Genomic DNA, 11,031 nt, shown 5'->3' on the forward strand with positions numbered 1-11,031 from the left:
AAAAACATATTGCCGCAGCCCCGGCGGTTCCCCAGACCACACCTACCACCGCATCCATGACCAAACGTCTTCCCCTCGAGGTCAAGCTCTCGCGCAAGGCCACGCGCGTCGCCTGCGAGTTCTGCCACCGCAAGCACCTCCAGTGCAATGATGCGCGCCCGTGCGCGAACTGCACCAAGCGGGGGCTCGCAGACTCGTGCCGGGACTCGGTGCGCAAGAAAAAAAGCGTCTACAGAGACGGCTCACGCACGCAGTCGAGCAGACAGTCGTCTGTGGCGTCGCAGGACGCGCCGCTCGAAGGCTTTGACTCGCTGCCCTTCGTGTTTGCCCCGGACCCGCGCAACTTTGAGTCGACGATGGCCAACGACGAGTACGCGCAGCTGACCGACCTGCTCAACACAAACCCGCCCTCGCCTACGGACGACTTTGTCGATTTCGAGGAGGACAAGGAGTTTCGGCCGTTCATCGAGATCAACATCGAGACGCTGACGATGCGGTCGTCGTACCCGAACAACGAGACCCCGAACTCGTACGTGTACAACGAGTGGCACTCGGCGATGCCGAACCTTGCCCGCGAGGTGCCCGCGGTGCCCGAGCAGGACGAATTCTACGTCGCGCCGATCCTGGTGCGCCAGCACGTGAAGCACCCAGACGATATTTATTTGACCCAGCTGATCAAGCCGTACCGGTATCCTCGCGCGTACCACGCACTGATCTCGTACTTGAAGCAGCGGTTCAGCAAGGGCCAGCTGATCGAGATTGCCAAGTGCATGGCCAAGTACAGGCCGTCGTTCATTTCTGCCACCAAATCGCTGCATGAGAACGATCTGCTGTTCACAGAGCACTCGTTCCAGCGGTCGCTGCTGGAATACGAGCATCTGATTGCGCTATCACCGTCGCCGATCGCAATCTGGCGCCGCACGGGCGAGATCGTCGCGCTCACAGACACGTTTGCCGTCATGACGGGCTACTCGCGCAAGGCGCTGCTGTCGAAACGCACTTTCATTGTCGAGCTGATGGACGACGAGAGCACGATCAAGTACTTCCGCAGCTTCAGCGAGCTGGCGTTTGGCGACCTCAACGCTACGTACCTCACCGACTGCAACCTGCGCAAGGCGGAGGATCGCAACTACCTACGCTGCTGCTGCATCTGGACCATCAAGCGCGACGTGTTCGACATCCCGATGCTCATTGTCGGGCAGTTTTTACCGGTCTTGGATAGGGTTTCGTAGATCTATATAACTACCTAATTTGATTCCAGGATCTGCCCGAAAAGCTTGCCCGCAGCCACCACCTCCTCGTCAAAGTACCGCCGCCCGACCAGCTGGTAGCAGATCGGAGCGCCGTGAACGAGCTCCGGCTTGTACTTGGCGTGCTCGATCGCCTCGATCGTCGACCGCGGCGTGTACTCCAGCTTCGTGTCGACGTTTTGGTCCGCATACAGCCCCGTCGGAGCCGTCAAACCGGGCAAGTCCAGCAGGTTGAAGTGCGAGGTGTAGCCCCAGTAGTAAGGGCCCTCGACGCCGTCCTGGACACACACCGGGGCTGTGCCGCAGTAGTTCGGGCACAGGATGAAGTCGACCTTGTTCTGGACGAAATAGTCGTTGTACAGTTTCCGCAGCCTGTCACGCTGGTAGTTGAGCTCTCTGTTCTCGGTGATGGACAGCGCACGGTCGCCTTGCCCGAACGAGAGTGCCCATTTAGTGAGCGGCAGCAGTGGCTCGCCCGATGGCCGTAGCATCTCCTTCTGCGCGTGGTTGCCGTCGCAGCTGTACAGCAGATTAGCCACCTCGTAGAGTTTGTCCGTCTCGAGCGGCTGGAACTCGATCACGTTGACGCCCGCCTGCTGGAGCTTGCCCACAGTGTGCTTGAGACCGCGGACAACCGGTGGCAGCGGTCTCACGAGCCCGTCGTCGTACATCACGGCGACCGTCAGCGTCTGCGGCTCAGGAACGGCGACCTGGCGCCATGGAATCGGCAGCGACCACGGGTCCAGGTCCCACGGCTTGCCCGCGTTGATGTACGCGCGCATGAACAGCTCGATGTCGTCGACGCTGCTGGCGAGCGGGCCGGCGACAGCGACGATCGACTCCTGGCCTTTGCCCGACGAGACGCCGCCGAACGTCGAGATCCGTCTCGAGGTCGGACGCAGGCCGTACACGCCAGAGAACGCGGCCGGCGCACGGATTGAGCCGCCGATGTCGGTGCCCACGCCCAGCGGCGACGCCCGCGAGCCCACGCTGGCGCCTTCGCCACCCGACGACCCGCCCGCCGTCAAGAGCGAGTTGTGCGGGTTGCGCGTGCGCCCGACAATGTTGTTGTTGGAGTCCAGGTGCATCAGCGTCTGTGGCTCGTTCGTGCGCACGTAGAACACAGCGCCCAGGTTCCGCAGCACCTGCACCGTCACGGCGTCCTCTTTAGGCACGTTGTCCAGCCACGCGACCCAGCCACCGTGTGTGATCTTGCCCGCGTACCCGATCTGCTCTTTGAGCGAGATCGGAATGCCGTGCAGCGGGCCTGCCAGCTTTCCGTGGACAGCGAGGTACTCGTCCAGCTGCTTGGCTCGTTGCAGCGCCTCGTGCACAAAGAACTCACACGCAAAGTTGGTTAGCTGGTGCGCGATCACGGCCCGGTGCGCAAACGCCTTCAGCACCGCCACGGCAGACAGCTGTCTAGCTTCCATCTTGCGCAGCAGCTCGGTAGCAGACGACTCGGTGATCTCGCGCTCCGCTGGAGTCAGGTGTTTGGTCTCTTTGAGGAATTGGACCGTGCTGAAACTGCTCTCGTCAAGATCGGCAGGAATTTCGGACTCGGGCAACTTGTACTCCGCCGGCAGAGAGTCCGCCAGAGCCTGGCGGTACGCGGCGATCTTGGGCTTCCAGGACTCGAACAATTGCGGGTCCGACACGTCGTCCGTGAACTTGTACAGGGATTCGATATTGGCAGGGGCAGACACAGACAAAGGCAGAGACACCATGATTAAAAATAAGTTGGGTGCTGGGAGTTGGCAGCTATTTATTTGGCACTGATAAGAATCAGATTGGGAATTTCTATGCGGAATAAAATCGTAGCTCTTTTAGGCAGTTATCCGCGGTGAAAGGATAGCCATATAAGCGAGTGCCATTGCAGAGAGGAGCTCAAGTGGCTCAAGTAAGTTGGCGGCAGAAGAAGGCTGCGCAGCGCCAGCTACTGTGCCCGGTGCTACGCAGCTTGTGCCCACCCGCGCACCGGTGCTATTTACACCTCGGACCCACAAAATTGTTGCATTTTTTATTTTTCCCATGTCCAAATCACGAACCAAGTCGGGCTGTTTCACCTGCCGAAAGCGCAAGAAGAAGTGCGACGAGCGGTTTCCCGTGTGTTCGGGCTGTTCGCGCAACTTCTTACACTGCTCGTGGCCCGAAAAACGAGGTGCTGCGCTTCCCAGGAACTACGAGATAAAAGCCGCAACGTCGCCGCCACAGCTGCCCCAGCACGATCCCCAAGACCCCAGCGAGTACCCGATCCCCTCGCACATGTGCTTTGTGTTCGAGCTTGATTCGTACAAGCACCAGGATCGCAAAATTGCGCCGCGCTTCGACATTCTGACCTCCGAGCCTGCGCTCGACATGCTGGTGGAAAACGCCCCGCCTTTCTCGTGGATTATCGTCGCCATCCACACGCTGCACGCGCTCGAGACCAACTTGCGCGAGCTGCTCGACGCCCAGACGCTCAGGGCGCTCGCAGCGTTGCCCGACAGCCATACCGTGCTCAACGTCTTTGTGCGGAATTTCCCCATTGCGCTGTTTTTCTGCAACACCTCCAAGCTGCCCTCGCCGTACGAATTTTACCAGCACAGCTTCAACTTCATCTCGCTCGTGGACGTGCCATTTGCGTGCGACTGGCACGTCGGGCAACAGCGCGCGCTTCTGCTGGAGTCGCTCGAGACACTGGCAAAGCTCGCGGACGCGAAGACCACTAAACTGCTCGCCCCAGTGAAACACAAAATGACGCTTACGTGGACGGCCATCCAGACGCTCGAGATCCAGATTCCGCTCCAGGACCTCACGCCTGGCCAGCGTCAAACCCAGCGGAACTTGGCCGTGTGCAAGGCTCTTTTCTACGCGCAGGAGATTTTGTATCTGAAGCTCGCGGACGCCTCCACAGAAGCGGGCAGCCCCGTGGTGCAGTTCTACCTCGAGCAGCTGGTGGCGGAGCTCGGCGCGCTGTCGGGCAACTCGCTCACGCTGCTGCTGTTCCCGCTATTGATTGGAGGCTGTGTGGCCCTAAAAATGGCGCACCGTGAATTTTTCTCCAAAGAATTACATATCCTCGCCCAGGACCAACAGTACCCGCTGGCGCGCAAAATGGCGGAAAAACTGGAGGACCTGTGGTGCGAGGAGGAGCAGCACACTGCTTCCGCGTACCAGTGGCTCATATCGACGTGCGGTCCGTGATTCCCTCGTAGATCTCGCCCACGAGCAGCTGGTACGTCGGGAGCAGGTCTCTGCCCGAGTGCGCGCCGCGCTTGCCGCGCTCGTCTGTCTCGCTCGCGTCGACGGCCGCCTGGAACTCCTCGAATTTGGCCACCATCAGTATTTTCGTCCGCTGGACGATCGAGTCCATGCGCACCTTGTCGGTGGTGCTGAAAATTGGCTTTTCTGTTTGGTCGATGAGAATACTCGCGAAATTGTCAATTTTGGCCAGCAGCTCCAACACCAGTTGGAAGTCCTGGAACGAGTCGAGACGATATTTCTCCAGATAGTCCGCCAGGTCGCCCATGATGCGGATGAGGTACGCCGGCTGCCCCACGACGGTCGACGGGTCGATCAGGTCGATCTGAAGCTCGTCCTCGGGCTCTGAGTCTGCTAGGTTTGAATGGTAAATAGCTGGAATCTTCTCTGTCCCGTAAAGTGACACCCACAGCAGTAACACGGCGCTCGTGACCTGCTCCAGCAGCCGGTCCAGCGTGTACTTGGAAACGTCGTCCGGCTCTGCCTGCGGTGGGGGCGACGCGTCGATCTCGGCAAGCGGCGACTTTTCGGCCTGCTCGTCATCGACATCGTTCTCGTCATCATCGTTTCGCAGCGAAAGATACTTGATAAACATCCGCTGGATCTGCAGCAGCTTGGCGTCCATGTACGCCACCAGCCGACTCTGTTGCGCCCCGCTTAGCTTGCGCGGGCGCTGGGGCGGCCGGCGCACGAGGCGCGGGGGCTCCGAAGCAGTGAGCCCGCGGTTCTGTCCAAATGGATTGACCGGCGACGGCCTATTAATTGTGGCGTCCAGGTCAGTGAAATCGTCAATACTTCCCGTGGTTGCTGTTGGGACCATCTCGACGCTCTCGCTGCCCACTGCCTCTTCAGAGTCGGACGATAAATCCAGAGCCTCGGCAAGATCCTTTGGTATGTCGTGGTCGGTCAATTCCACCTCTTGGTCCGGTTCAGGGTGTCGTGGTGTAGACGGCGCATTCATGACAAAGAATGAGATGATAATTTTCTACTGCACCCTTGCACCACAAATGATTAAATTTAATTTTTTTCAGCTCCTGCCTTATCAGGAAGGTGCATACACGATATATAGATAGCATTTAGTGCTGAATTTGCTTCTCAAATGACCATCGCACACATTACAGTTCCGAACGGCAAGCAATACCAGCTGGAGACCGGCGTTTTTATCAACAACGAGTTTCTGGCCACCGAAAGCCAACTCGCCGTCGAGGACCCTGGCACCGGCGCTGAGATCTGTGCCGTCCATCTTGGCGACGAGAAACATGTGGAGCAGGCCGTGAAAAGCGCAAGAAAGTGCTTTACTGAGGTATGGCGCAGCAAAAGTGGCCGCGAAAGGTCGGACCTGCTGCTCAAAATGTCGCAGCTCATGGTCGAGCACAGCGATCAACTGGCCGATCTCGAAGCCCTCGAAAGCGGCAAGCCAAAGGCGACGAACGCCATTTTCGACGTGCTGCACTCGGCAGACGTGTTCCGCTACTACAGTGCTTTGGCAATCACTGCCGAGGACGGCAAGACAGTCGAAACAGAGCGCTCGAAATTCACCTACACTGTGACGGAGCCATATGGGGTGTGTGCTGCCATCATGGCGTGGAATTTCCCCTGCTCCACGTTTGCATGGAAAGTGGCCCCGTGCTTGGCAGCCGGCAACGCCATTGTGGTCAAGCCGTCCGAAAATACGCCTCTTTCTGCCCTGTATATGTGCGAGCTCTTTTTGAAGGCTGGAGCTCCGGCTGGACTGGTGAACGTTGTTTGTGGTCTTGGAGCCAAGGTTGGGTCCGCCATTGCGTCACACCCAGGCATCGACAAGGTCACTTTCACGGGTAGCACTGTGGTTGGCAAGACCATCCAGAAGCTCGCCGCAGAAAACCTTAAGGCATGCACTCTGGAGTGCGGTGGAAAGTCGCCGCTTGTGGTGTACGACGATGCCGACCTGGAACAGGCTGTCAAATGGGCTGCGTTCGGCATCTTCTTCAACAAGGGCGAAATTTGCACCGCCTCGTCCAGAATATACGTGCAAGCGGGTATCTACCACGAGTTTCTGGACAGACTGAAAAAGCACGTTGAAGAGAATTTCGTGCAGGGTCCGCAGTTCGCCGAGGGTGTCAACGTCGGTCCGCAGGTCTCCAAGGTGCAGCAGGATAAGATCCTGGACTACGTCAAGATAGGAGTGGCCGAGGGTGCCAGACTTGTGTGCGGAGGCAACAAAGTGCCCGACCTGGCGGGCTATTTTCTGCAGCCGACAATTTTGGCCGACTGTTCCCAATCTATGAGAGTCGTTCAAGAAGAGATCTTCGGCCCCGTCGTCACGGTGTCGAAATTCAACACGGACGAGGAAGCAATTGAGCTGTCAAACGACTCGTCCTACGGCCTGGCTGCATACCTGTTCACTCAAAACATCAATCGGTCACAGAAGTATATCCGCGAGGTGCAGAGCGGCCAGGTGTTTGTCAACTACACGTTCGCAGCAGACTACCGTATGCCATTCGGAGGATACAAGATGTCGGGAATCGGCCGCGAGCTTGGAGAGGCCGGCCTGGCAGCATTCAGCCAGACAAAAGCAGTCCACATAAATTTATCCAGTAAACTGTAACGGAATTATTTTATATAATAATTTTTCAAGATTTTTCTCTGGGTTTTTTTCCAAATCGACTTATTTTATCATTCCAGCTCGCTGCATATAGAACTCTGCGATGCAGAGGCTTCAGAACGCGCGCATTCTGCTGAGCTCGCCGGGGCGAATATACTTGCGGGTCTTCTCCATGCGAGTAGAGCTTGACTGGGGCCAGCTAGAACGCGACAAACCGGTTACCAATATGAACCAAGGGGGTGTTTTTGGACTTGGCCCCGGGTTAAGGCTCAAGAATATCCCGCATGACCACCACGATAGACACGAACAGCACACCAAGAGCGATGTATATAAAGAACTTGCGCCAGTTGACCCACAGCCACAAAACCAGGAGTTATCCAACGATTTACCACAGGAGCCAGAAAAAGTGCCGCAGAGCGAGCGTCCAGACTTATCGAAATTATTCAGCATCAGCAGACGACCCATGGACGCATTTCTGAAGGGTAAGTACAAACGGAAGCCCTGCGACAAGCATCCCGAAAGGCCTGTTCCCGCTTTTTTACCTCCGGATATGGCAGAGCTTTTCAGAACCAAGAAATACGCCGAGTTATACCGTAGACTCGAGTCGGTGTCTCTTGCGCCGTTCGAGTTCGAACAGCTGCTCATTATGTCCAACAATTACACCTTTATCTACAAAATGGCACAGAGATTTCGCGACATTTTTGACTACGCGGGCCTGAGCACTGCATTTCTCGAACGCCTGCTTCTCGTCCTCTACATGAACTTCGACTACAAAGAGTTTGAACGTATATTCAGCATCTACCTCAGTCGTGTCGACGACCCTGATCCCGACGCTTTCCGGCTAGCTCTACGTGTGTATCTGCGCACAGAAAACGTGAGCGTGGCCACACAGATATTTAATCAGACAGTTATGTCATGCAGAAAATTGTCCGCCGATATTTTGGACTCGTACCTAAAGGATCTGCAGCAAACGACGTCCAATCCGTCACTGTGCTATATGGCATACCGGTTATGGCACTCCCGAGGCCATAACATCCACTTTCGCACGCGAGTCCTAATATACAAGATAATGATGCGCCACGGTACACGAGAACAGGAAAAATGGGTTATACAACATATGGAAGACACTAAAAGTCACAAGGTGTGGTTCGTCGACGAGCTGGACGAAATTGAAACGAGCCGAGAGGCCCGGCAATACATCTCCACTCTCTATCTGGAATGGGTTGAGCGATTAGAGCCCGAGGAATGTGAGTGTTTCCGTCTGGAGTGCATAGACATGTTCATGAGAGTTGGAGAGGTTTCGCTGGCTAGGAAAGTGCTGGAGGACGCTGCCACGGACGCAGAGTTCAAGGTTCTGCTTCGCAGAGTTTTATGGTGGATCCAGCGCGATGGACAGCCCGAGGTGTATGCGGAACTTTTGCTCAAGATAGCCAGAGAAACCGGCTTGGAATTCCAGGAAGATTTTGTCTATAACCTGTGGAAAACTTACGTGGCAGCATACCCGATGATCCGCACACCTATAACTCGGAGATTGGTGCAGGAAATCCAGAGCAGCGATAACTTCTCGCTTCAACGGCTTGCGCACGTGATCACACTCGACGAAAAAACCGGCAAGCATCGTCTGTTGCGCAGGAGTATAGTTGGGGACAGGGCAGAACCCGTGCTGCCGCGGATGAAGGCGATCGACAGCCGGATGCGCAGTGGGATCTGGCCGCACAAGGGGATATTGGTGACGGCATTGAAGACGTCTCGGTCCATCGAGGAAGTCGAGCAGCTGGTGGATTTTATGCGCAGCAACCCGAAAATCGCGGACTTGGACGAACCATCGCTCAAAATGCTAGTTTTTCTCAAACGCAAGACACTCAACCCGAAATTTCATCTTGGCACCTTTAAGTTCCTCTCGTCGATTGTGGAGGAACATCGCGACTTTCTGTCCGTTTCAGACTACACGAACATGCTGCTGGATGCCGTCAAGTTCCATAACCATGAGTTTGGCATGGTGGTTATGGACAGAATGGCAGAGGTTTCGCCGCGCAGCAACACCGAGCTTCTCAGGGCTGTGTACGCTATAATCAAGTTTTACCTTGAGCAGGGGCGTCTGGACCTTGCGATCGATATACTAGAGCAAGTCAAGAAGGACAAGACGTTCTACCCTACGGAGATTTTCATGCGCAACACGAAATCGATCTGTGAGTTATACGCCCATAACCTGGACGTGCAAGACAGCCACGAGATCAGAGAGAACCTTGTTATATATCTCGAGCACACGATCAAAGTGCTACAGAACCAGTACGACCAAATCAGCGCGCAGCATATGCAAAAATTGGACGAGTATCTAGAGAAAATGGGCCGCTGGAGGGAACTTGTATAAAGATAGACAAATGTACTAAATTTCTAAAACGTAAAATAATTTTTTATGATCCACATCGATGGAAGTGCTCAAGTTATTGCAATCCTTGGGGGATGAGAACAAGAAGGACCTGATGCGACGCAGTGTCGAGGTCTTTACTTGCACCATCTGTCAGGAATTGATGGTGACTCCGTTCACGGTCGCTTGTGGGCACACTTTTTGTTACGAGTGCCTGTCGGACTGGCTCAAGGTGAAGCACTCGTGTCCGTTGTGTCGCCAGCGTGTGAGGCGTGTTCCTGTGTTCAATGTGCCGATGAAACAGCTGCTGGAAAGTTATCTGGAGGCGGTGGCGAAGGACCATCCCGACCAAAAAGAACCCATAACCAAGATGATACGCGAGCGCAACAAGTTATACGAGAAAGATAACCACAACGATACCTGTTTCAAGAACCTGTTTGACAACTATTCGGAGGCCGTTCTGGATACCAGCGATGGCATTCCGCGTTGCAGTGTCTGCCACTGGGAAGCGCACGGCTCACGCTGTTTGAATTGTGGGCGACGCCTTCTTGCGGCTACTAACGAGAGATTTTCGTCCTCGGACAGTGAAGATGATCCGGAGTACCACGACGAGTCGGCCTCGTACGGCGAAGAGAGTTTTATTTCTCTGCTGGAGCGCGAAAGCCCTGAGCTTGCGGACGCCTGGCGGCAACGGGAAGCACTTCGACTGTTTATTAATGCTCCGTCTCCTGGCGAAGAGGAGGAGGACGATTTTGACGACGATTACGTTGACTACGACTTTGAGCGCGACCTCAGGGACGCAGATAGCGTGCCCAGCGACATAGACGACGGTGATGAGTACTATCGACCTGCGAACACGCGGCATCGGTCGAGGATCCTGTCGAGCGACAGCGACGAGGAGTGGACGGAGTGAACCAAGCGGCGAGCTTGGGTTATAGGTTTTCGGTTATAGGAGGGTAAATGGAATTGTAAGAATAGTTAGGATCGTTATCTGTAATTAAAAATGCAGAATTATTAGCTGGCTTCGGTGCAGCCAGATGGAATAATCACCAAATTTACCTAATTAGTCCAATGAAACAGGCCCACCCTGGCTATACGCAAGGGCAAGCCTCCGAGAGGGTCTATGTCACATGGGGCATGAAACGATACAGTATTGAGGGCCATGACAACAAGAATGTCGTGATCCGGGGTATCTTGTTTGGGCAAGCAAGTTTCCCAATAGGGAACAATACGGTCTAAAAACAGAACACAGGCATTTTTAGGCGGTGGATGCGGAATGAATGAATGGCTGGAAAGATCGGCTCGGTTTTGGCAAGTTGAGTGAAAAAAAACCTGGCCGAAAAAACCTCAAAAGTTATGATTTCGCATATAACCGGTCCTGGTCCGAAACCGGTGCAGAAATTATGTTCTTGGCAATTACGTAGTTGTAGAAGCTGGGGATGGCTTGCAAAGAGGCCCTTGGGCGTTGATGGGTAAGGGCGGATCTCCTGGGGCAGCGGATGGACAGAAGCCAGTTGTAGATTCTGGCTCCGCAGTATCCCGAGTTTCAGCCGTCCCTGCCTGGGTCCTGCGACCTTCCCCTGGAT

General features: G+C 55.3%; 7 protein-coding genes across 7 annotated transcripts; 5 read left to right on the forward strand and 2 right to left on the reverse strand.

Moving 5' to 3' along the window:
* Positions 1–56: 56 nt before the first annotated feature.
* On the forward strand, positions 57–1,232 carry HPODL_03483 (Glucose starvation modulator protein 1; the record flags this gene model as incomplete). Its single annotated transcript, XM_014079797.1, has 1 exon — positions 57–1,232. One exon carries the CDS (start codon positions 57–59, stop codon positions 1,230–1,232), a length of 1,176 nt encoding a protein of 391 aa, XP_013935272.1.
* A 14-nt stretch (positions 1,233–1,246) lies between these two features.
* On the reverse strand, positions 1,247–2,977 carry HPODL_03484 (uncharacterized protein; the record flags this gene model as incomplete). The annotated part of the gene is made up of 1 exon (XM_014079798.1): positions 1,247–2,977. The coding sequence occupies one exon, from the start codon at positions 2,975–2,977 to the stop codon at positions 1,247–1,249; it is 1,731 nt and encodes a 576-aa protein (XP_013935273.1).
* A 304-nt stretch (positions 2,978–3,281) lies between these two features.
* HPODL_05201 (uncharacterized protein) lies at positions 3,282–4,436 on the forward strand (the record flags this gene model as incomplete). Its single annotated transcript, XM_014079799.1, has 1 exon — positions 3,282–4,436. The coding sequence occupies one exon, from the start codon at positions 3,282–3,284 to the stop codon at positions 4,434–4,436; it is 1,155 nt and encodes a 384-aa protein (XP_013935274.1).
* Positions 4,414–5,454, reverse strand: HPODL_03485 (uncharacterized protein; the record flags this gene model as incomplete). Its single annotated transcript, XM_014079800.1, has 1 exon — positions 4,414–5,454. One exon carries the CDS (start codon positions 5,452–5,454, stop codon positions 4,414–4,416), a length of 1,041 nt encoding a protein of 346 aa, XP_013935275.1.
* A 138-nt stretch (positions 5,455–5,592) lies between these two features.
* On the forward strand, positions 5,593–7,080 carry HPODL_03486 (putative aldehyde dehydrogenase-like protein; the record flags this gene model as incomplete). The annotated part of the gene is made up of 1 exon (XM_014079801.1): positions 5,593–7,080. One exon carries the CDS (start codon positions 5,593–5,595, stop codon positions 7,078–7,080), a length of 1,488 nt encoding a protein of 495 aa, XP_013935276.1.
* A 223-nt stretch (positions 7,081–7,303) lies between these two features.
* On the forward strand, positions 7,304–9,448 carry HPODL_05202 (uncharacterized protein; the record flags this gene model as incomplete). The annotated part of the gene is made up of 1 exon (XM_014079802.1): positions 7,304–9,448. One exon carries the CDS (start codon positions 7,304–7,306, stop codon positions 9,446–9,448), a length of 2,145 nt encoding a protein of 714 aa, XP_013935277.1.
* A 58-nt stretch (positions 9,449–9,506) lies between these two features.
* Positions 9,507–10,358, forward strand: HPODL_05203 (uncharacterized protein; the record flags this gene model as incomplete). Its single annotated transcript, XM_014079803.1, has 1 exon — positions 9,507–10,358. The coding sequence occupies one exon, from the start codon at positions 9,507–9,509 to the stop codon at positions 10,356–10,358; it is 852 nt and encodes a 283-aa protein (XP_013935278.1).
* Between the last annotated feature and the right edge of the window lie 673 nt (positions 10,359–11,031).

This window comes from Ogataea parapolymorpha, chromosome IV (assembly GCF_000187245.1).
Source record: "Ogataea parapolymorpha DL-1 chromosome IV, whole genome shotgun sequence".
Classification (NCBI taxonomy): Eukaryota; Fungi; Ascomycota; class Pichiomycetes; order Pichiales; family Pichiaceae; genus Ogataea; species Ogataea parapolymorpha.